General features: G+C 42.4%; 1 protein-coding gene across 2 annotated transcripts in view; it reads left to right on the plus strand.

The window, feature by feature from the left end:
- cpne9 (copine family member IX) overlaps window positions 1-25,789 on the plus strand; it is a 672,011-nt gene that overhangs the window by 174,970 nt on the left and 471,252 nt on the right. For both annotated transcript variants that reach the window (XR_005635832.1, XM_039771535.1), the window contains exons 5-6: window positions 22,630-22,669; window positions 25,367-25,369. Coding sequence is in view for 1 of the 2 variants with exons in the window: in XM_039771535.1 (XP_039627469.1) it covers window positions 22,630-22,669; window positions 25,367-25,369 (43 nt within the window). In the remaining variant the exon portion in view is untranslated. The remainder of the gene's footprint in view (window positions 1-22,629; window positions 22,670-25,366; window positions 25,370-25,789) is intronic.

Consider the following 25,789-nt stretch of genomic DNA (forward strand, 5'->3'; position numbering starts at 1 on the left):
GAATTAACAAGCTAATTAAAAGGGCAGGCACAGCTATGGGATGCAATCTGGACCCCTCCTAGAGATGGTAGAGGAGGAGAGAATGAAGACAAAACTGAGTGCCATCATGAACAATGCTGCACATCCCCTCTCTGACACACAAACACGGAGGACTTTCAGCCGACAAATTATTCAGCAGAAGTGTGTCAAGAAACACTACTGGGGGTCTTTTATACCAACAGCAATACATTTGCATAATGCGTCACTGTGACTGGGACTACTAAGCCAGAAGTATAGCAGTAAGGGAGATTTTGATTTGCTTTTGTGACCTTCGGTTCTAGGGCGGCACGATGGCACAGTGGGTAGCACTACTGCCTGGCAGTTAGGAGACTTGGGTTTGCTTCCCGGGTCCTCCCTGCGTGGAGTTTCCATGTTCTCCCCGTGTCTGTGTGGGTTTCCTCCCACAGTCCAAAGACATGCAGGTTAGGTGGACTGGCGATCTTAAATTGTCCCTAGTGTGTGCTTGGTGTGTGTGTGTGTGTGTGCCCTGCAGTGGGTTGGCACCCTGCCCAGGATTTGTTCCTGCCTTGCGCCCTGTGTTGGCTGGGATTGGCTCCAGCAGACCCTGTGTTAGGAAATAGAGGGTTGGACAATGACTGACTGACTGACTGACCTTCAGTTCTTCTTTTGCATATTGTGCTTTAATTGAGTGGTTTGGGTTTAGAAAATGTCCTATCTTATGACCTCACGACTAAATTTCTTGCTCCATTTCAAATATTGTCCTTTGAGGTAAGCACATTCAGCTCACAAGAAAAAGAAATTGGAGAAACCAGGGAGGGCACAAGATTTACATTCATGTTGCCAACAGAAAGTGAGTGGGCTAGGATTTGAACCCAATACCCCCCACCCCTGCACCACTCTGCTGCCTTTCTGTAAAGATGCGTTATTAGCCTTTATTACGTTATAATAATTGATTTTTTTTTTCTGTCGATATGTGCATCAAGTTTAAATCCCATCAGCAGGTTAAAAAAATGTAAAATGACTGGTGTGGCAGGTTTTCGTTTAGCCACTTTTTTTCCCCAAGATATTTCTGCCGTTTTGCCATGCAGCACAATAGCTGCTGGATTTCCAAGGTTTTCTTTTCAAGACTTCACATAAAATGTCCTCCCGGTTTAATAACATTTCTGCCCCTCGGTCCCTTAAAACTTTTATTAGAAAGTCCTTTTGTGCTCTAAAGCATGACGGCATCTTTTTTTTATTTTTCACCCCCAATGTGCGAGGTTTTATTCAGAGGCCCTGTGTATTGAAATGAGTGTCTCAAGGCAGAAGGCTTAGAAGTAACACCACATTCGACTCTGCTAAAAGTGAGGTTGTTTTTATTTCCATCTGCTTTCAAATTAAAAAAAAAAAAAGAAACGGAGTTGAATAAATAAACGGCATGAATTACATTCTGGCATAAAGACAGATTGTGTAGAGTCTAACCCTAATAATAACGAGAGTACAGTGGTCCGTGGAAAGCCAGAAGAGTTTCTTCAGTGTGCCACGCTTGTGACTCTTTCATCTGATATAACTACTAAACATTTGGATTAGGAAGTCTGCAGTTTATTAACACCAGAAATGCAATATTACATATTGGATTATTCTGTTGCCAGTCTCATTTTTTATTTAATTAACAGTTGTGTCAAAAGCGCTCTCTTGGCGTCAACCCGACACCGACTGACAATGGAGGCACGTAAAAATGGAACAAAAAGATTTTATTTTTCTTCAGCCGTGGGGCACGTCTTCCCCGTGTAAAGTCCCTACACTGTCCCCAAAACACACAAAAGAAAAACACCAACTCTTCTTCCTCTACTCTTCCCAGGCAGCTTTGTTCTCCTCCTCCTCCTCCCGATTCTGCCGCCTCAAGTGGTGGCTGCAGGCTCTTCTTATAGCCCGCCCGGATGTGGTTCAGGTGATAATTAACCTAATTCAGACTGCACTTGCGCGTGTGGCTACATCACAGCCCACATGGGCTCAGGAAGCCGTGCAGCTCCCCCTGGAGGTGGGCATGGAACCCAACAGGGATGAGCTCTGATGTTCCAGAATTGTGGCCCCAATACAACCCAGAGGGGGCTGCCACCAAGTGTTTAGGGGGAAGAAATAAACCTCCCATGGCTGCTCCCCTAGATTCAGTGCCAAAGGGGCGTCCACCACACAGTCTAATATTTAACTCTAAACATGCCATTGTTGGTCACTTCCCCCTTACCTTCCATAAGATTTGTTAGCCAAAATGGGGTCCCTAAATTAATCTCGTGTAAGTATGTGTAGGTGTATGCACTCTGTGATGGACTGCTGACCACTCCCAATATGCCGCTTGCTTTTCAAGCAGCACTGTGCTGTATTAAGTAGGGGACACATTTACCCACACAATAATATTAGGAGCTTTCCCACTGCAGGACCTTTTATCAGGAACCACAGACTTTTTCGAAACTTTTGTATTCTTTCCACTGCAGGAACACGGGCCACTTGTAGTTCCTGGTACATTTTTAGCTCCTACAAAAAGTATACGCTTTTTGTTCAACCAGGGACTATCGTGGGTGGGACAGAGGCAATGAACTGTGCTGATTGGTTGACCACAAGCACTGGCAAGTTCTTATAAATCTGTAATAGTGTTGACTTTGGAGAGTATTACAAGATAAGAAGAAAGGCGAGAGACAGTTTGGGGATCCACTTTGTATACTTGAGAAAATAAGGAACTTGAGGCAACAATACAAAAACCCAGAGTAGTCTTCATAGACTGAGTCCAGCATGCAACTGGAAGTAACAGAGCGGGAGGGGAGAGGCAGGGCTGCACCCGGAAGTGACATCAGGCATGGGGTTGGACGTGGAATCTGCAGAGGAAACCGGTGAAGTTTAGTTGTTTTTCCTTCTCATGATCTGCAGATAAAGGAGAAAAGGTGTTTGTGTGCACTGCCAACCCTTGATCCGGCGTAACAGCACATTTAGTCAAGCCCATCGACTGCCTCCAATGCGTGACAAGAATAATTGGTAAATACTAGGGGGCTTTGCCCCCTGCTCACTTTGCTCGCCAACCCCCATTTTTGTTTTTCCAGATACACACTTTTAAGATTTTTTTTTTTCAATAGAAACAATATTTTGAATCTTTCGAGTCCCAACGTGCTGAATCTTTTTAATGAGGGCAGTGAGACGTGTGTTTAATGACTTTGTACCATAATTCAGGATTGGTTTCTCTGTTTGGAATTTCAGCACAGACAAAACGATCTACTGTACATCATCAGCAGTTAATCATTTTTTTGCAAAGTAACCAATAAATGCATGTGAGGTAAACTCAGTCTTTGAAATTCTCTTGACTTAAACCTCAAAGCCTTACAATGTTTACATACTTCTGACATATCACCTTTGTCCAAATATTCAATCTCTATTCACCTTTTTGTTATTTCTCTGAGTAATAATTTCTCTTTCTTTGCGCTAATGCGATTTACTTTCTTTGTTTTGAGACTGTCGTCTTTTTCTGCTTTCATATTCTGTATCTTGCTCTGCATGTGTTTCTACGAGTCTTTTGAATTCCAGTGTTCATTATCTCTAACCTGCTCTGCATGTGTTTGGCCCCTTGTTTTTTAAGCTCTTTATGACGTTTTACTTTCTTTTCTACTCTGTCTTTTATTCTGACCTTGCTTTATCCTGCTTTTGTTTCAATGATACCTGGTCTATGGTGATTACTTTCCCTTTTTTGAGTAATAATTTCCATTTGTTTGCGCTATTGTGATCTTTACTTTCTTTTTTTTATACTTTCTAATTTTCCTACTTTCATATTCTTTAACTTTCTCCACATGTGTATCGTGCCAACATTTTTTTTTCTGAGCCTTTCGAATTCCACTGCTTTCATAATCTCTAACTTGCTCTGCATGTGTATAGCGCCAACGTCCGGATTGGGTTCCTTATTTTCTGAATTTGCACCTAGATTGTTATTTTCCTTTTTTGTCTCTCCAACACTTTTGAGTCTGTTTTCTCTGCGCTGCTTTCTTCTTCGCTTAGTCGTCTACGTTTCATTTATAACGTATTGTCCTTATATGCTTTATCTGCGCTGAGAGCCCTAGATCTGCGTGTGCTCAAAGCCAAAACACGACTGAGTGTGTTCGTCCCTGTGCTGTTATTTGGTTGTAAGTAGGGCATGTCTTGCAAGAATCTCATGTTCTACGTCATCTCTTAGCACAAAGTCTCATGTGTAAGGTCCCCGCGAGATGCTCCGTGGCCAATCTCTTTAGTCTCGCGGGTCTTTTAAGTGTCTTCTGTGATCTTAACGTGAAGGTCACATATCATCGCCGTACTGTTTCTCTCCAGGATATTTTTTTATAATAGGGAGATGGAAAACGGCACTTTGTACCACATCACTCTTTGCAGCCACCTCCCTGGAGTGCTGCACAACGCACTGCATTGAAGCATTAATCTCTCCCATGAAGTTGCAATTGGTTCACAACAGTTGGGTTAGAGAGTCTCGATTATGTCACATTTCACATTGCCTCACTCTTCATAGCACTATGCTATACACAGCACTGAAGCAATAAGTATAGGGGGAGACCCAATTGAAGTCCAAAGCACATCAAGGCAATATAGGAATGGTGGCCCTTGTGAACTCTCAAACTCACCTCACTTCTCGTCCCATCACTTTTCTTTGGGAGTCATATATTTTGAATAAAGGTTACAGTTCCTGTTGTGTTGTAGGAAACAACATAAGTGACCCAGAGCCGACATCATACAGGAACTCATTGCTACCTGAAAATAAACTTTCTGTGGTAGGAAAGTGCCTACTGACTCATTTGGGACCAATTTAGAGTTGCCAGTCAACTGAACACACACCTTTGGGATTTCCACAGAAGACCAACAAAGTCATTGAAACACAGGGAGAACAAGCAGACTCCACACAGACAGTGGCCCTGCTGGGGTTGGACCTCGGGACCCTGAAGTTGTGGAGCAGCAGCACATTTACCGCTGCTGGTCATGTCAAAGTAATATTTTCGTACCATATTTCAAACCTTTGCTTACAATGTGCCCTTAATTAAAAATTATTCACCCAGTCGGTCGTAATTTTATATACAGGGAATTCAGAAAGTACTCACTTTCTGCACAATTTATTTTGTTGCAGATTTAATTTCAAATTGAAAAATGTTCCATTCTTGCTAAGTGAATATGTGCCATAAAACATTTCAGATTTCCAGTAAAGACTATATCTATAAAAAGGAAATTAAAAACTATACCAGCAGTTCTCAAACTTTCGTATTTCACGCCACCCCCTTTTCTACCTGGAATAATTCTGCGCCCCCTGCATAATATAAGATAGACAAGAATAACCTATGATACGACTAACAAAGGTATGATACTCGTGCGGCGGTGTCGCGATATCCTATTATTTTTATTTCCATAAGATTTGCATGTGTTCGGCTAACTTCGATGAAATATTTGCAAGTACTTTAATAACTGTTAAAATGCCTTGTGTGGTTTTTGGTAGTAATTCTAATCCCAAAAACAAAGAATAAATTAGTTATTCTTATTTAATTATTTTTTTATGTAAAGAAACGATTAAATATGTTTTAGTTTTTAAAAATCTTGTAAACGAGGACACCGATGAAGTCAGTCTGCGCGAGACGAACGTATTTTCGTCCGACAAATATTATACCGCTGTTAGTTGTATCATGAAAATAACCCAATACGCAGTAAATTATTAAACTCAGTTTGGCAATATTGGCTCCGCTGCCAATGTGGTGCAGTCGCCTTATTATCACCTGATCTACTGTTACCTGAATGTTCGCGACAGATATCGATACGTCTCAAACATTCTGGACTGAAAATACGCGACTATAAAAGCAGCAGCAGCGGCGCCACTCGTCATAGAAACAAACTTCAAATTGAAAAGGAGCTCAGAGTGTCAAACCAAACCTGGACAGGCTGTGTACTTTAAAGCAGGCACATATTAGTCATTAGATCTATGCCTTAGAAATGTTTTATTGTTAATTTTAGTTATAATGCATTCGTTGTGATTAAATGCTTGCAAATTTTAATATGAAATAAAAATGTAAAATATTAATTTTAATGTCTAGTTCATTTATTCGATGCTCCCCTTGTACAGCTTCGGGTTGAGAACTGCTGAAATATACATTCATTCTTATGTACTACTAGCTGAAACACCCACCACTGCCCAGGAGGAAAATAAAGTGTTTTCTTTCAACTGTTTGAAAAAATATAATAAAAAAATTAAAAATAAATTAACAAATAATGAAGACTCACTAATGTGCTTGTCTTGCCGTCTTGTATGCATGTCATCATTCTGTTGATGAACTCTGTTTAATTTTAAAAGCAGCAGGGGTTAGGTGGAGCTCAAACATAAAGACAGCTGGCCATCACCTCCAGTTCACCCTCTGCTGGTCGTTCCGAGGGTCAACTGGATGATAACCTGCATACAAGACCGCAAGATCACCCCCCACCCTACCCAGAAGAGGGTGGGTTAGGGTTGATTTCACCCTATAGTATTTTTAGTCAACCAGTGAGAAACATGCGTACCAAGTTTCATGAAAATCACTCCAGCCGTTCAGAAGTGATGCTGGAACACACATACATACATACATACATACATACACACATACATTGACTTTTACATATATAGATTTTCTGCGGTGGGTTGGCACCCTGCCCAGGATTGGTTCCTGCCTTGTGCCCTGTGTTGGCTGGGATTGGCTCCAGCAGACCCCCGTGACCCTGTGTTTGGATTCAGCGGGTTGGAAAATGGATGGATGGATGGATATATAGATTTTCTGCTTTTCTGTTCCTTTTCTTCTTTTATTGTTGTTTCAGCTTTGTTTTGGAGATAATGATCTCTTTGAAAATACTGTAAGTCATGTCATATCATTTTCTAGCCCGCTTAATCCAGACCAGGGTCATGGGAGTGCCAGAGTCTATCCCAAATGGCACAAGGCAGGAACCAGTCCTGAACAGGGCGCCAGTCCATCACAAGGTGAACACACACACACACACACCAGACACACACTAGGGCCAATTCAGAGTCGCTGTTCACCTAACCTCCATGTCTTTAGATGGTGGGAGACAACTGGTGCGCCCAGGGGAAGAACATGTAAACTCCACAGAGGGATGCAAACCCTGGTCTCCATGCAGTGAGGCAGCAGCACTACCACTGCACCACAATGCCTCCCAAATATTGCAAGTGTTGTCAGTAAAAGTTACTAGAGGTGTTAATAATGATTGAAGTATCTCAAAATTGAGGGTTTGCTAATTCCAATTGCCTCTTGCCAGTGATGTGTTGGCACTCAAAATTTATTATTGGGGTCAGAATGAGCTCAGGAACCGAGGCTGTAAATAGAAAGAGTTGACAGGAAAGCTGAAGCCTCCAGGACAGGAAAAAGTGGAAGGTCCCAGACTAGAGGGTTTGCATAGATAAGATGGGACATAAGATGGGTGATGTGGGAAACTAAACTTAATTAAACAGCAAGGAAGGACCATTCAGAAACACTTTAACAACCCTAACAGGCAGCTACCCTTACGTGTGGTTGATGGGGTTTCTTATTTGTACATGAAACTGGAAAAATGTAATGTGTGGATACTAAAATGATCTTCTGTCCTTTGTCCCTTTTCCACTGTGAGTTTATTGTTGACTGGGAATTGCTAGTTTTTATAAGGTGACAATTCCAATCACCCATTTCTTGTGAAGTTTGTGTTATGGTTTGTCTATTTCTTTCTTGATGGTGTCTTTTCATCCTCAACAGCACCTATTAAATGTGATTTTCTTTGGAAGGCCATGCAACTATTCAGACTGATTTGCTTTCCAGTCAGATGGAAATAAATAACACTGAGGTACCTGTTCTAATAAAGCATGAGGGGCTTTTGAGTCTCGCTTGTCTCAAAAATGATCAGAAACACGGCAGGGATTGCAGCCTATTAAAGCAGAGTACCCTTAAAGAGACTGGCAGCTCTATTTTTGGATGAAAGGAGGGAAGAATGGCGGAATGTGTGTGGAAATTCAAGTCGATAAAAGAAAGAACTGTCGACTTCAGCTTTAAATCGGCACCTCATTTTGAAAGTGTCACAGTTGAGCGATCACTCAGGGTCTCCCCCTTCTCTGTTTCATAGTATCGCATAGGATGGCTGGTTGTGAACCCAAGGGCGTCAGAGTCAGAAGCAAATTCTTATCCAGCTTTGCTAAAGCAAATTTCCAATTGGTCACCTGAGCAAGCAGGAATTATTATGGAGGAACAGGGAGGGCATCATGACAGTTTTTAAAGTGGGCCGGTACCACTATCTATTGTATGCATACCACTGGATACGAGTACTTCGTCTCACAACCATCTTATATTTAGAAAAAGAAATCTCTTTGTTATAGTTTTTGTACTGTATATCAGAACATTATCGGACTTCCAAGGGCAAACTCCCTTCCTCTACCCTACAAAATAATTTCTTTATGACAACACACTTACAGACCTCCAAGGGGTCCCAAGGGTATCTGAAATTGTTTTGATCAGCCAAAGCAACAGGGAATGCTGCCAGTTCTTTTTTTCCACTTTAACAAGTGTATCATACGAGGGTAAATCAAAAACTAAAGACAATTTGAAAATTATATGGTAACCGCAACTGATAGAAGCTGACGCAATACAACACATTTGTGATGCCTTATGGGTTGTTAAAATACGCACAGTGCGGAGCTCTGCCATTAGTCTAGTTGAAGCCAAGGTCAAATGAACATGGACACTCCACTCACGGACTGCACCAATGTTGAAAAACGTGCCATAGTGAGATTTCTTTGAGCAGAAGGAGTGAAACCTGCTGAAATTCACTGAAGGACTGTGATGTATTGTGTCAGCTTCTATTCACTGCCCTTACTGTGCAATTTTCAATCTGCGCTTGATTTTGTAAAAGTCGCAGAGTAGTTGGAGCGATTTACTGGGTATGTCAGATTAGGTGAGAGCACTGGTGACCCCCTCGGTCTCATCGAGATTATGTACATGAAGTCACATAATGCGGCAAAGCCTTAAACTGCCATTATTTTAATGATATTTTAGACTGTGGCAGTTTCTAGATGGAAGTGCTTTGATATCTATTTATATTCCTCCTCTTCTTTTTAGGCATCAATCTATATATATATATATATATATAATTCACTAAGGCAAGACACCCATGGAAAGCACGCTGGAAGGGGCGTGGATTCACTAAGCCGCCGACAAGTAAGACGCTCATGGTGCACGCAGGAAGGAGCCACGCCAACCAACTCTAAGACCATTGGATACGATGACAACTCGCAGAACCACGGCCACCAATTCGGACGCGATGACACAGGAAAAACGGCGTCATTTATGTTCGTCTGTCGTAGAGTCCACATGCACCTCTGAGCCACGTTGACTGTTCATAGAGGCATGTTTCCCGTGGAAGTGAATCGCTATATGCAGCGTGTAAAGCAGTTTGTGAGGGGTATCCCTTGGGATCCTTAAAACAATCCTTTAAAACTGAGGTTAAAACACAATGAAGGAAGCAGTCTTTAAAAACCAATAAGCCCCGTGCCTCTGTTTCATTACCGTCTCACCTGCTTCACCAATGCAGGCCCTGCAACAGTCGAGATGCTCTCTCAGCAGCTGACCTTCTCTGTGCCTGACCGGTTCACACAGAGGCAGCGCGAGAGAAAGCCGCGCACACAGAGCCACACACACAGGCAGCTGGTGGGCGGCTCTCTGTGAGTTTCTCTTGCGAGCGGACACATGACCAGGCAGTGTGTATGCTTCGAGTGCGAGGGTGGACCCGGCAGGACTATCTAAGAAGAGGCATGTTTGTCACATATGTAAATCGCTGTATGTAGCGTGTAAAACAGTTTGTTTGTCACATATGTAAATCGCTGTATGTAGCGTGTAAAACAGTTTCCGAGGCATTTCCCATGGTCTTACAGTTGGTGGGCGGGTCAATGTTGGTTGCTCTTGCGAGCGGGCACATGACCAGGCAGTGTGCATGCTTCGAGAGCGTGGATGGACGCGACAGCACCATCTAAGAAGAATCATATTTGTCGCGGATGTGAATCGCTGTATGCGGCGTGTAAAAAAGTTTGTTGCGAATGTGAATCGCTGTATGCAGCGTGTAAAACACTATTGTATGTTGCTCTCTACAGAGTTACATCTTTTCATTCACCTACAGTCGTATCCTCAAAACCAACCCCATTTGGACAACTGTGTCTTTCAGGAAGTGTTCACCCATCAATACATAATTATGCGGCATATGCTATGCCGCGGATTGGCTAGTTAGTTTAATTTTCAGATGCTTAGCTCTTAGCTTTAAGTAACATTTAGTTTATCATTGAGTTACATTCAATACTTTCCCTTGTGTTTAATAATTTATTCTGTTATAACTTGATATATATATATTTATATGTAGCGTGATGCCCTGTTATAGCTTCATACAGTATATTTAAATATATATATATTAGTGGATGCCCGCTGTAGCATACGGCGGTGTAAGAATAGGAATGGAAAACGGTGAGAAAGGAATTCAGAAATCAAGAAGAAAGAAATACTTTTTGAAAGACGTAGTTTTGAATAGGTGTTTTGCAGGAGATGACAGATAATGAGTCGAAAGATCTAATCTCTCTCTCTCTCTCTCTATATATATATATATATATATATATAGAGAGAGAGTAGAGATACAGTATATATATATATATCTTATATGTAAACATCTACGCAGGGAAGTGTGTGTGTCTGTCTGGCCCAGAAGTGCAAAGCTACAGCATGAACATCAAAGAGCTGGCAAGGTAGCCCCAAGTTAACAAGTCGGAAGAAGAAATAAGTACGAGGCTACAGCATGAAGCTGAAAGAAATTGACTCCGTCGCCAAAGTCAAACTGGCAAGGTAAAGACAAATGAAAGAGAAACTCGCTTAGCCGCTGACAGATAATGAGGGCAAGCACGTCTGCAAAACAAAACCGCCGACTCTGCATTTCAATTTTTATTTTGATGATTTCAGTAGTTTTTAGGTGCCCGGGCTTTTTACAGTACGGGCTTACACAGCTAGTATATATATCAGTCAGTCAGTCATTATCCAACCCGCTATATCCTAACTACAGGGTCACGGGAGTCTGCTGGAGCCAATCTCAGCAAGCACAGGGTGCAAGGCAGGAACAAATCCCGGGCAAGGCGCCAGCCCACCCCAGGGCACACACCAAGCACACACTAGGGACAATTTAGAATCGCCAATGCACCTAACCTGCATGTCTCTGGACTGCGGGAGGAAACCGGATTACCCGGAGGAAACCCACACTGACATGGGGAGAACATGCAAACTCCACACAGAGAGGACCCTGGCAACAAACCCAGGTCTCCTAACTGCGAGGCAGCAGCGCTACCACTCCGCCACTGTGCTGCCCTAGTATATATATTGTGAACTTGACCCCGGACACAGGCAGACAGACATCATTGTTTTCACCACACACTTATTTATTTTACACTATTTATAGGTCCCCGCGCTCAACTCCCCAGTGCCTCTTGCACCGATTCAACAACTCCAGGCCTTACAACGCCTCTGTCTCTCTTTTCAGGCCTTACAATGCCTCTTTCTCTCTTTTCTCTGGCCGCCTCCAGACCTCCCGCTAGCTCCGTCCTCTTCCACCCGACTTCCGCTCCAGACTGAAGGGAGGCGGCCCCTTATATAGTGCTCCCGGATGAGCACCAGGTGTTTCCGGCATCCACTCCTTGGCCACGCCCCAGCGTGGCGGAAGTGCCGCTGTCCTCCCGCAGCTCTCCGTCGCCACAATAAGTCTTCCCCCCAGCACTTCCTGGTGTGGAGGAAGTGCTGGGCTCCAGGGTTCCTCAGGCTCCAGGGCGCCGCCTGGCGGTGGCCACGGGCCCCTACAGGATTGGGCTTCCAAGCCCTCTACCCGTGGCCCCCTATCCAACCAGGGCGATCGCCCCCTTGCGATCTGGAGGAGGCACAAGCCCTCCTCTGGTCTTCCTGGGCGTCCCGGCCGGGCTCCATCCCCGGCCCGGAACCACACGGGATAAACCGGCATCGGGGCGCCGCCTGGCGGTGACCTCGGGTCCCTACAGGGTTGGGCTTCCAAGCCCTGTACCCGAGGCCCCCAACATAACCAGGACGGACGCCCCCTCGCGGTCTGGAGGAGGCACAAGCCCTCCTCTCGTCCTCCTGGGCGTCCCGGCCGGGGACCACAGTGCCCCACCGCCAGCGAGGACACGTGGGTCCGAACGACACAACCCGAAAGGGCAGCACGTCCCCGAAGAGGGTCCTACTATGTCCCCAGGGTCCATCACGGCACCCTGGGACATCTTTCTTCGGCACTCCCACTGACGCAAACGTGCCCCTCTGGTCCGCGCCGTTCTCGCCCCCGTTGTCCCCCCCAGCTGGGACACTATTGGCCTCCCGCCGTGGAGCTCTCCCGCGGAGCGGCCCATTTCAGGAGGGCAGGTCCCTGACGACGCCGTCCTCAGCGCTCGGGGGGCTTGGCCTGTGGAAAAAGGAAACAGAGGGCCAGAAGCACTGCCGGGACACTCACCCCGAGCGTCCCGTCGGTCTCCATACCAACAGTGCTCCTGCCCCCCTCCGACAGCCCCTAACTTGCCTGCTGAAGTCCTCCGCCGCAAGGTTCCGTGCCCGTCCGCTCGTTGTCCGTGGCACCGCTCTCACAGGCAGCTCGTCGAGCCGCCCAGGGGATTTCCTCTGCGTCCGCAGAGGACGGCCTTCGCTCGACGCGCGCCCAGCGCAGCGTCCTCCCCTGTCCGAGGAACCGGCATTCACCCCTCGGTTCCTCCCTCTCTTCTTGGACGCCTTGACGGTCTGGGTCTGAGCATGGCAATAGCTCAAACCTAGCCCCGTCTGCGTCCCTGCAGAGCGACGGGAAACAGCTGCAGGCTTGGAGCGCAGGGCGCTAGGACCCGGGGCACTTTGCAGCCCTGATCCTACCAGCCCCTGCGTGTATGACCTCCTCGCTTCACCAGCCATCTGCACCGCCGCGTCCGCTGTTGGGAAGTTGCCTACTTAGAACCGGTCATCCCGTAGACGGTCATGGCCATGTCCGGCGAACCCCCCTACTTGCTTTACGGGGACGGCAACACTCACCACCCCCGCAGTGCTCCGCCGGCCTCCGGTTCCAGCGCCGCGCCGATCCTCCGTCTCACACGACGTCTCTCCCGACGCGACTGCCTTCCCCATCAGCTCCTCCAACTGAGCGGCGATAGCACTCAGCAGCTGCATCATAGACGACTCGGCGGGCGAGGATTCCCCCGACACGCGCCGAGCCACTGGTGGGAACAAAGAGACAGACGCCGGTGAGCTTACCTGTCGATCAGCTGCACTCGACGCCTGCCTCCTGTGGGCCACTCCTCCTGGCCCAATCGGGTCTCTTCTCCGCACGGGACTGGCATTCCTTGGACCCGCCTCTATCCAATCATCGGCGGCACGCAAGACACACCGCCAATCCCGTGCCTGTCAGCGGGCGGGACCACCGGCCCGCGGCCATCTTGTCTCCCCTGGGCTGGGTACGGAGACGTGCCTCCTCACCGCGTTGTAGCTGCGGCGACTCCTCGAGCCGCAGCGGCTCGATTCGCAGCCTCCTTTGCTGCCTCCGTCGCCGCACTGCCGACAGCCCGTGGCCCGGCGCTCCTGCCACAGACGCGGATCCGGTTTGTCCCTCCCTGTGGAAAACAAGGTATGACCGACCCCGAAGGGCCGATTATTGCAGGGCAGGGTACTCACCTCCCGGATCCCGTCATGCCGAGGCCCCCGCCTCGGTGTGGCCTTTTGCTTCGCCTCGCCGGCCTGGCTGTCCGTGTCGACAGCGCGACTTTCGGAGCCCGCTGCGCTCCGGCGATGTCTATTCCTCCTCCGCACCCGGGGATATCCATGCCGCGGTCCGGCGGCGGTTTCCGGAGCAAAACGCACCCGCGGGGTTTTGCACGGGCCGCACCTGCAGCAAATGTGTGGAGTCCCCTGCTGCACCGGGTCATTCACAAAATATTTATCGATATGGGCCCCCCGTCTTGCACCAGACGGTTGGCCCCACGTTGGGCGCCATTGTGAACTTGACCCCGGACACAGGCAGACAGACATCATTGTTTTCACCACACACTTATTTATTTTACACTATTTACAGGTCCCCGCGCTCAACTCCCCAGTGCCTCTTGCACCGATTCAACAACTCCAGGCCTTACAACGCCTCTGTCTCTCTTTTCAGGCCTTACAATGCCTCTTTCTCTCTTTTCTCTGGCCGCCTCCAGTCCTCTTATATAGTGCTCCCGGATGAGCACCAGGTGTTTCCGGCATCCACTCGTTGGCCACGCCCCAGCGTGGCGGAAGTGCCGGCTGTCCTCCTGGCAGCTCTCCGGTCGCCACAATAAGTCTTCCCCCCAACACTTCCTGGTGTGGCGGAAGTGCTGGGCTCCAGGGCGCCGCCTGGCGGTGGCCACGGGCCCCTACAGGATTGGGCTTCCAAGCCCTCTACCCGTGGCCCCCTATCCAACCAGGGCGATCGTCCCCTTGCGATCTGGAGGAGGCACAAGCCCTCCTCTGGTCTTCCTGGGCGTCCCGGCCGGGCTCCATCCCCGGCCCGGAACCACACGGGATAAACCGGCATCGGGGTGCCGCCTGGTGGTGACCTCGGGTCCCTACAGGGTTGGGCTTCCAAGCCCTGTACCCGAGGCCCCCAACATAACCTGGACGGACGCCCCCTCGCGGTCTGGAGGAGGCACAAGCCCTCCTCTCGTCCTCCTGGGTGTCCCGGCCGGGGACCACATATATATATATATATATATATATATATATATATATATCTAATGACCACATGGGGGCACCACTGAGCCCCAACCTCAGACACAATATTACACTACACACTCCCGTGTTAAAATAATTTATTCTGAACAAGACACCAAATAAGCACTAATGACAAACCACGGTTAATCAAACAGGTCTCTCTATCTCTCCTCTATCTCTCTTCTCTCATTTTACTACTCCTTTGAGTTTTTCCCCCTGCCTCCTGACTCTGATTTCCACATGTGAGGCGGCGGTCTTCTTTTTAGGCCGGACCCAGAAATGCTTCTGATGCCACACCGTGTCTCCCTGGGAACACTTCTGGGCCATATACTGTAGAAAGTAGGGAGACAGGGTTATACTTGTGGACTCCAACTCCCAAGCTCCCCTGTGGGTGTCCCAACTGGGCTGCCACTGCCACTGGTCCAAGCAACATATTAGTCACAAAGTTATAAACATTTCTTATTCCGGCCGTCTAACCCATCTGTCCTTCTGTGTTGGCCTCCGGTCTAGATAACAAACTGTCTTCCTTCCTAGCCAGGATGTCTGTTCTCCTCCTCCTACTTGTAACAGAGTGTAAAAGATTATCATATATTAACTAAAAATTCTACAGATCAAGAATGTCATCATTTCCTAGTTTCTTTGAAATATTGCGTACGCATGAGTCTGAGTTGCCATAATTATACACAAGCTTTCGTGTCAGGTTTTCCTTTATAAATCCAGATGTTTGTGTGGGAAGTTTCAAGCCTTTTTATGTGCGTACGCAAGCTTTATAAATGAAGTCCAAGGTGAGGAAGTTGACCTCCTACAGGAGAGCACTAAGCTCCAGTCTTAGAGTTGAACTGTGTTGTCATTTTTAAAAGAATGAGAGGCCTTACCCTCCAGCGGGGAAGTGATGAACGAGCATGCCGTGCTCCATTCATCCAGCGGTCATGCTTGTCATAAGAAAGCCTGTAAACAAGTATTGGTAGAAACTTCTTGGGGACCATATTGTCACTGGAAGCACCTACTGATATAACCGGAGCTGACTGAGTGCTGTATATATGCTGGAAAAGCAGTAAATCCTACATTGGGTTCATATTGTGATAAAGTTACTACTTCTAAACAAACAAACACCCAGGGTGTAAAGAAAAATATGCATATTTGACAGGCAAGACAATTTGGAAAAGGAACACAAATTGAGTGAAGAATCATAGAAAAGCCAAAGCAAATTCAGAGGTGACTGTAGGAAGTGCCATTTATGAGGAATTGATTTAATAAAACAGCTGCTTCATGCAATATTTAAGGCAAACATCTAACACCATTGGTGTACTGCAGAGGCAAATTTGTTTGTCTGCCTCAGCAAGTTAAGAGTCATTTCATTTTATTAAATTTATTAAAAAAACAATCAGAAGGAATGATGATAGCAGAATGGTTCACCCTTATAACCACACAGATTAAACTTCATTAATACACAGAAAGAATTCCATTATAGTGCTGGTAGTCAATTTCAAGATTTAGCAAAATGAGGCATTGAAGCACCCAACATAAGAAATAAAATTTTATTCATCAAAGGATCGCACACGTTTGAATTTCAGTATTCCATCAACCAGATACATTAGAATATCTTTCCATTTCACTCAACCGCTCTTTGTTAAAGTTACAAGACCTTTAACCAATTAGTCATTCTTGCTGTTTAATTTATCGCAACATTCCATGAAGAGAGGGATTTATGAAATGATTTGTATCGATTTGTCTGCATGTCAGTTGAAATAATAACTCGCTCATTGACAATCGTAATCTATTGTTTGCAGAAGCACATCTGCTCTGATGTGAGTTTAGGAATCCTTTTCATTATGTTTGTAAGAAAACATGGCACTTGTGAATCTCTCAGGATTTGCCAGGAGGCTAAGAAACAGCCTTGTCTGATCATCTCATTTGCAACTTGTGGGTTTTGTTTCGAGATGCCTTAGGGAAACAGACATGTGTAACTAAAAGGATTTTTTCTTGTGTTTCTGATAATGGAAAAAACTGTTTTTGAAAAGAAAAAAAATCTTTGGGGAGAACAATTGTAGTACAGAAAGACAAGAATAGTCTTACCTAAAAGGTGAATAGCTGTGAAAATTAAAAATTTACACTAATTCAATTATCTGTGCTTTTATTTCAGGAACCTATAAATAACCAGTTTTCAATGGTTTTTCCATGATCGTTCGTTGTTTTTCTTAAAACAATCGTTAATCACCAGACTTGACTGCTTCTTCTCCATTTCAGAGTGCACAAACCTCGGGCTAGGAAGGTAGGGCAAAGGTCCACCCTAACAGTTCTTGGAGGTCTGCTGGTGACCTTGAGTGCAGTTTCTGTGAAAAAGCCATTTTTGGCCTTTATGCAGAATTTGACAAGATGGTATCATTTTAGTGAAATTACTTTTTTAAGCTGTGGGGGGCGATACTGCACAATCAGCACAGGCATCTGTTCGTTTTCTTCACTCTCAGAACTGGAGAAAATCTACAAGTCCAGCGGTCTGTGTTAAAAACTTAAAAACAATAAATGTTATGTGCAGGTTATTACTTTTATTATGGAAATACAGTATTTCTACATGAATATTTACTAGATATTTTTATAATCAATCATATGCTGGATAATTAGAATATATTATGCCTAGAAATTAGAATGCATATGATAAGGCACTTATTTTAATTAGAAACTTGTTTACTTAGTAATTTGGTGTCTTATAAGTTATTATTATTTTTAAGCATATTGTAAGAGCACCAATATAGCTCTGAAAGGCATTGATCTGTCAGATTGTTAAAATAATGGAATGCCCTGATAAGCACAGAGCCCACTGATACCCTGGAAGGTGATGCCAAAGACGGGGTAACAAGAAGGGCATGGTTTAAAAAAACCAGAAGACAAAGATGGCAAAATGCTAAGCGGTGCTAATCAGCATAATGAATAAGGGGCATAGATAGACAGAAATTATAGAGAGGTAGGCTTGACCAAACGGTACCCAGACAAGATGGCAAAATGCCATTAAGTGTTGTCTATTAGCATAGCAGGGAAGTCAAGATATCTTGTCTATGTTAAGCTATGCATAAAAAAGGTCTAGTGCTTCTCTCCACGGACAGAACATGGCTTTTTATTATCTTTAACAGAAGTTGCTATATAAATAAAATGGATTATTATTATTATTAAACCAGAGGGTTTTTGGACTCTGTGTGATTTCCTGGCATTGGATATTGTTGATTTGGGATTTTATTTTATGACATTATATATTATGAAGGTCAGTGTAACTGTTGATTTCATATTGCCTTCGTGATTTCTTGTTTGACTGAGCTTTGTGTTGGACTAATAAGCCATACAATGTCAGATCCTTCCTCACCCAGGCTAGACCTGCTGAATTGGGTTAAATGGAGTTAGGAATTTTATGTCATTGATTAGACTTTTTTCCAAGTTAATTTAAACCACTTTATTGTGCTAGAAAAACCACTATTAAACTGAAATGGTTCCTGCAATGAATGCCCCCCTGCCCACATACACCTCTTTTTGCTCGATAGATCAAGTCTTATGTTATATTGTGGTGAAAATTGGATTACTCCTCCTTGTTGTTACAGAAAAACTTTTTGCTGCTGAACCTTCATTTTTGAAGTCGGACTCACTGCCCTCTAACCAGTGTGTTGTTGTGCCGCCTCAGTTCTCCACATGATTAAAGTCAGTCTGGGTTCTTTTTAATACTCTCATTTTGAACTGGAGACATTGCATGATCTTACTTTTGAATAAAAGTTGTTTTTTTTTTCCCAATTCAGCATTTCTGTAATATATATATAAAAAAACAGATTAAATCTATGGTGTGTGCCTATGATGCTAAAACCTAAATGATAGGTTATATATATTTGCCTGCTGACTAAATGATTATTAGTTGAAACATCTACGGTTTCAATCATGCAATAAAATAAACCACTGAAGTATCTCTCTTAAAACTCTTACTGCTTTTCAAGAGACCCACTTAAACTATAAGAATTATCTAAGAACTTGTTTAAGTTTTCAGTCCAACATTCTAGGGATATGAGAATAATAATTTTGAAAATAAACTCAATTACCTTCATTCCAGGTAATTTCACATCCAGCTGGCCACCCTCTACTTTTAGATAAAATACTAAAGACTGAGTTAATTCTATCTAATGTGCGGTATGTGCTCTCAGTTGGGGCAATGCTAAATTTATCCTTTAAAGCAGCGGTTCTCAACCTGTGGGTCGCAAACCCATCGGGAGTTCAATGACGATTCGCCAGGGGTCACCTAAGACCATTGGAAATATGGGTTTTGTTTATTCTAATGTGTAAAACTTGTTATTGTACAGTTTTTTTCCATTGGTAGTTACTAGTTTTTTACTATAATTGTCATTCGAGGATAGATGTTGCAGACAATTGAATCAGAATAATTTCAAACGTTTTAATTGTCGTAACTTTATTATTTTTCACTGTTTACATTACTGTTCATTGAACGGGGATTTACACACTTCTTCCATTTCCAACAACATATCTTTGCGAAAGAGGGTTTTCCAGATTGTTGGTTATCAAGTCTAAATACAGAAGACTTGTTGCAGAAGATGATCTTCGTTGTGCTCTTGCAAAGACTGCCCCGAGAATTTCTGATCTGGTTAACCTTCGCACTGACGTTGAGTTTTTATGCGTACTGTCACAACAATTTTGTAGCAATGTAGTTTATTGTTGTTATATTAAGACCGTTACCCATGCTACGCCATGCTTTTCACATTTTCACATAAGTATACAACTTGAATACGGTGAATACAGTTCAATACACAATGAAGAAAAACAAATAAATGTAAGTCATAAAGACAAAATTTCATTTATTTGTAATTAGAAATAAATATTTCACAATATATATTGTTTTTGTTATTAATCACTACGCTTTAATTATGTTCAATTTGTAACAATGACAATACATTCTGCATATCAGATATTTACATTACGATTCATAACAGTAGCAAAATTACAGTTATGATGTAGCAACGAAAATAAATTTTACGGTTGGGGTCGCCACAGCATGGGAAATTGCATTAAAGGAACCGCTGCTTTAAAGGATAAGTGTGGTATTATTCACATTAAAGTTAGTTTTTAATAATAATAGTATACATTAATCTACCATGGTAAATTGTGTTCTTAAGTGAAGAATTTTAATTATTATTATTATTGTTTTAAATGTCTTGCTTGTTCTTGCAGTTTAAAATGCGGTCTATGAAGCATTGATGCAAATGTAAATAAAAGCCTTAAAACATGACAGCTATATCTATCCAAGGGTTTTAATCTATGAAATCATGACTTCTTCTTTATAGACGTATGTTAATGACAACAAACGAAATAGATTTTATTATTTATTCAATTCTTGGCACTATTTTAAATGTATTAAAGGAATACTTGACCAAAAAATATTTTTATATTTTACTCAGAAACACATGGACCTCTAGCCCTCCCAAGATCAAGGTTCCAGCCCCACTAGTTCCCAAGAACCAGCAGGTTGCTGTGCTGCATATTGCTAGATGTGTAGCAGATGCCGTAGTTGTCCTTCTTCTTCCTATCATGTAATTACAATACAATGCAATTTATTTTTGTATAGCCCAAAATCACACAAATAGTGCTGCAATGGGCTTTAACAGGCCCTGCTTTTTGATAGCCTCCCAGACTTGACTCTCTAAGAAGACAAGAAAAACACTCCCCCAAAAAAAAATCCTTGTAGGGAAAAAAATGGAAGAAACCTTGGGAAAGGCAGTTCAAAGAGAGACCCCTTTCCAGGTAGGTTGGGAGTGTAGTGGGTGTCAAAAAAAATGGTTCAATACAATACACAGAACAAACATAAGTAATCCTTAATACAATATAATAGTGCAATAGAAATATTACAAATACAGAGCAGAATTCAACAACAAATAATAGGATTCTGATTTGTTCATCAAGCTGTCTCACTCTATTGGCCATTCCATAGCTGAGTCAGTGCTGGGCCAACCAATCCAATAAAAGGACCCCTCTACCCGATTATTCCTGCGATCCTTCATCAGAGATGACTTTACTTTAGGCAGGCAAAACAATCTGGCAGGTTGGCACTGGCACCAAGTGCCACATTTAAGTACCGAGAAGAAAAACAGCATAGGTTAGGGTTAGGGTTAGGATTAGTAACAAATTCTAACTATCATGTTACTTATGTTTTAGTGCTAATAACTAACAACAGAGATGCAGTCTGTACAGTTATCAGCAGCTCTAGTCAGGATATGCTAAACTGAAGTAGTGAGTCTTCAGCTGGGATTTGAAACTCTGGAGCGATTCACTATTAATTGTCTTATGTAATTTGCTTTATGATTAGCAGGTGTCTTCTTTTTCTTTCTGCCATGTCATGTCTATCCACATTACCATATGAAAGAAGCCAACCACCAATAATTTTGTGGAGGCTGACAGCAGCCACACTCATTCGCTCACCGGGGTTATCACATCATAAACTTTCAATTAAGTCTAAGACCAAGTTTCCACACTCAGTGGTTCACGAGTTATCACCTAACAGACATATACAATCCTATTATATATATAGATTTACGTCATGTAAATTGTAGTGATGTCTGAGAAATATTTTAATATTTATACCTGCAGGTTAGCTTTTGAATCCTGATTCCCATTAAACCTCATATATTCTTCTTCCTATTTATCTTCAACCTTGTATCTTTCAAAGCCTTCTCCGTTCTTCCAGCTTCCTCTCCACCTTCTTTTCTGGTGGTACACAACACAATGTCATCAGCTAAAATCACACACTAGGGGGATTGGTCTTGTATCCCATGAATCAACTCATTCATAACAAGATTACAGAGAGAAGACTTTGAAGAAGATCCCTGGTGCAGACCTACCTGCCTACTCTAACTGGAAGCTTGTTGTTTACCCAAACAGTGCTTTAACCCGAGTCCTCACTCCCTCATCCAAATCCTGGACAATCCTCATATACCTCTCTGGTACTTCCACCTTCAGACCTCTTTACATGGCACTCTATCACAAGTCTTTTCCAAATCAATAACTCCATATAAAATACTTTTTGTTTTTCTCAATGCATATCAACAAAGGGTGTTCACTAAGAAAGATGTAAAACTAAATAGAAAAAATTAAAGAAAAGCGAGTGATAACATTATCAGGAAGAGAACACAACTCGTACTTGTGCATATCCATGATGCTTCAATAAGTAGAAGGTCAATTCACCGGTGCATTTTTACTGCCTTTTGCTAAATAATCCTGAGGTCCTCCAGTAGTGAGTCTTCAATTCCAATGCTCTGGTGCGTCTGTTCCGTTTTCATTCACAAGTCTTTTCTCTCACATACCAGTGATGTGCAATGTTAAGTCAATTGGTGTCTTTACAAAAGCTCTTTACAAGCAAGGGGGCTTTGTGATGGACTGGTATCCTGTTTGGGGTAGCTTCCTTCCCACCACCTGATGCCATTCATGTTCCACATGGCCTTGTAATGGATTAACTGGATTCAGAAAACAGATTTAACCATATTGTTTTAAAAGGTTTACAGCTCTGATCAATTCTTTTATAACCTAATGACTGAAGTGATGGGGTAGCAGTAAGAGATCACAGAGGACCTACCTTCATATATCTTCCTATTTAATAACTGTTTTTCATGTAGTATATATATATATATATATATATATATATATATATATATATATATACGTATATTCTTCATTCTTTTCAATCACATACAATACCTCAAAAAAGGATACTTGGCTTCCTAATGGATGTTGGCCAGACTGTTGAATGAACAATAAATCATGTTTATACTTGTGCACTTTTTTTTTATTAAAAATTAGTTTTGTTCTTCTTTTTTAGGTATAATGTCGACTCAAGAAGTTCCAACATTTCAAAACATGTAAGTAGCTGAATTTTAACTACAGATGTGAATATTTCACTAAAGCAAAACCTTTCAAAAGACCCTGGCCCACAGTGGATCCACTGAAGAACAAAAGATCATAAATATAACAACCAGGTCCTCATCTAAGAAACACATTCATTCAATGGTGTGTGACAGTAAGAATTTAGGTACAGGTTCTAAATCAAAATTTCAAGAGGGAATATTGTTTTTAGTGCTGAAAAAAGGAAGTCATCAACATTTATTTATATAGCACATTTACATACAAATAGTGTAGCTATACAAGATGAAGAAAGAGAATCTTATAAAATATATAAATATAAAAATAAAATGAGGCAATACTAAATAACAAAGAATAAAGTGAGGTTTGAAGGCCGGGAAGACTGAACAAACAAACAAAAAAAAAACTCTAGAGGGCTGGAGAAAAAAACAAAATCTGCAGGGGTCCCAAGGACACAAGACCACCCAGCCACCACTGTTTAGCAAAATTTGAGTGCCTCTTCGCACAGCAGTGTGGCTACACTTAGTGGTGTAACCAGGATTTGATGGGCTCTAGTGCAAAACAAAAATTAGGTTCCACTCTTATGAAATTAATTTAAATCCAATACGATCATCAATGAAATATTTCAGGCATATAAGTTACATAAAAGGTCAGTAGTTATTATTACAGTATAAATCTGGTACTTTTCACGTCAAAATAATTTCTTCACGGTATTGATGCATTTTTCTATAAATTAAAAAAAGTATCTTGGTTGCTCTGCCGCTTTACAATGGAGGGTTATGGGACATGGAGGAAGAGCTTCAAAACTTACCCAATGCATCCATCTTTCAAGCCAAGACAGCGGTCATATTTCTGACGCATGTTTGTTGCAACATAATGACCTGGAAATAATCATTTTATCGCATTTTCCTTGTGTTTAGGATACATTTTCAATTAGTTTGGGCAAATTCTCACCTAAACAGGGAAGTAAATCAAAACAAAACCAACCACGTAGCATAAAAAGTTTACTGTGATTTGGTCCGTGGGGAGGAAACCACCCTCCGGGGAAGAGGCGCACAGGAGTTATCACACCCAGATTTTCTTCTTTTAAAATGGCTGAATCTCATAATAGTGGTGTTTTTGTTCAAAAATGATATGTATAAACTATTTTAAAATGTGTATGCAATCAAAAAAAGCAGATCAATACTTAACAACTGTCTTGACTTCAAAAATGGTTGTATTTAGTTAGTTTTTGAGTTTTTCCTCCTTTCCCTATAGACTGCAATGTAGAGCGTCAGTGCAGGCATGATATTTTTTTAAATTTATATAAATTGGTTAATTTTAGAACACAATTTTACATGGCAAGCATACATAGCATGTTTGTGAAGAAAAAAAACTTTGACTTGAAAAATACTGAACTTATCCTTTCAGTGTTATGGAGTTATGGGAATGATAACATCATCAGCCTTTACATTTTGATGTCAAGTAAGCAAGCATGTTAATAATAGAGACTTTTGAAACAGCCACCATGCAGTTACTGTGGACCCTCCAGCCCATCAGCTCTGGTGTAAATGGTTCACTTGCACTTCCTAGAGTTACACCCCTGGAAAGGGGAAAGGAAATACTAAAATATAATGAATGCGTCATATTACTATATCATTCCTAGTGTGAGGAAAATTAGTATTTTAAATAAAGAAAAAACAAGATCACCTTTACAAATAGCTCCATCTGCTGGACATCCTTTATTACAGCAATCCTGAGGGAGCCTCGCTATTTAATTGGATCAAATCAGTATGACAAGACTGGACAATTCAACAAAGATACATCAAGAAAGCCGGGCTGATTTACATAACACAGTCAAGAGAAGCATTAGTTTGCACCAATCAGCATACAGATAAGTGGTATACTCTTTAACACACCTATAATTTAGTATTATCTAATGAGAATAAAATATAAAGTACTACAGTAATTATTATTATATCACCAATCTCTTGGTTATGTGCTGGGCACAAATGGTACAAAATATATTAGTTAAAATGAAAGTTATAGTTAGAAACACTTTACAGATTCCTACAAACGATTTTAACCTAACACTAACCACATGACAACTGGCCTATCTTAGAGAAAAAAAAATGTAAAAATGAAAATTATATGAAAAAGTACTTTTTTGAACCTTTCTTGTAGGAGAATTTTAGAACTTTTGATGATATTCCCTGATATACATATCAAGATTACCTTGTCCAACATTTTATATTGCTTTTTCTTATGAAATACTATGAACTGTAGTACTAGGGTGTTGTACCTTGTTAGCCATTATGAATCTAGTTGAGAATTCAAGCAAACTGACACCTTTTATTGGTTAATTAGAAAGATTACAATATGTAAGCTTTTGGGGCAACTCAGGCCCCTTCTTCAGCCAAGATGATTACATCTGATCTGATCTTACATCTGATTACATCTTGCCTCAAGGAGGGGCCTGAGTTGCCCTGAAAGCTTACATATTGTAATCTTTCTAGTTAACCAATAAAAGGTGTCATTTTGCTTGACTTCACACTGTGAACTGTAAATAAAATTCAAGTTTTCTGATAATGAAACACTGGCATGTTAATTAATAATGCACCTCATCGTTTCTTTTGACTTTTCTTTACCAGTCTTTACAATGGTTTTTCTGATTTATTTTCTCCCTTTGCTGCCTCCTATTGGTCCTGGATTAACAGAAGGTGAGCCTCTTTATTTTACCCTCTTCTTAGTCTCATGATGAATGTAGTTGGTAAACAGAAAACTTCTCAAGTGTACATTTCACAGTGTGAAGTGTCAGCACAGCTCAAGGACATTCCCATTAGTCTGTAAACTGCCTTTTTCACTTAAAACAATGAACGTGCTGACACTGTCGTGGGCATCACTTCTGGCTCATTTATGCCTGAAGGTGAGAGAAGGCAAATAGTCGTCCGAGTGACAGACGTCCGGTTGTGAATTGGTCTTTATGTTAGGAATTGCATGCCATCCATTAGACAAGAGGTCATTAACTGCAGCCCCTGAAAGTGTGCCAACCGAAATGACCATCGGCGGAGTGTTTTGTTCATCAACAGTTATGACGTGAACACTTGGTCACTCTCTGGTCTATTGATTTTTCTTCTCAG

This window comes from Polypterus senegalus, chromosome 12, assembly GCF_016835505.1.
Source record: "Polypterus senegalus isolate Bchr_013 chromosome 12, ASM1683550v1, whole genome shotgun sequence".
In the NCBI taxonomy this organism is placed as follows: Eukaryota; Metazoa; Chordata; class Cladistia; order Polypteriformes; family Polypteridae; genus Polypterus; species Polypterus senegalus.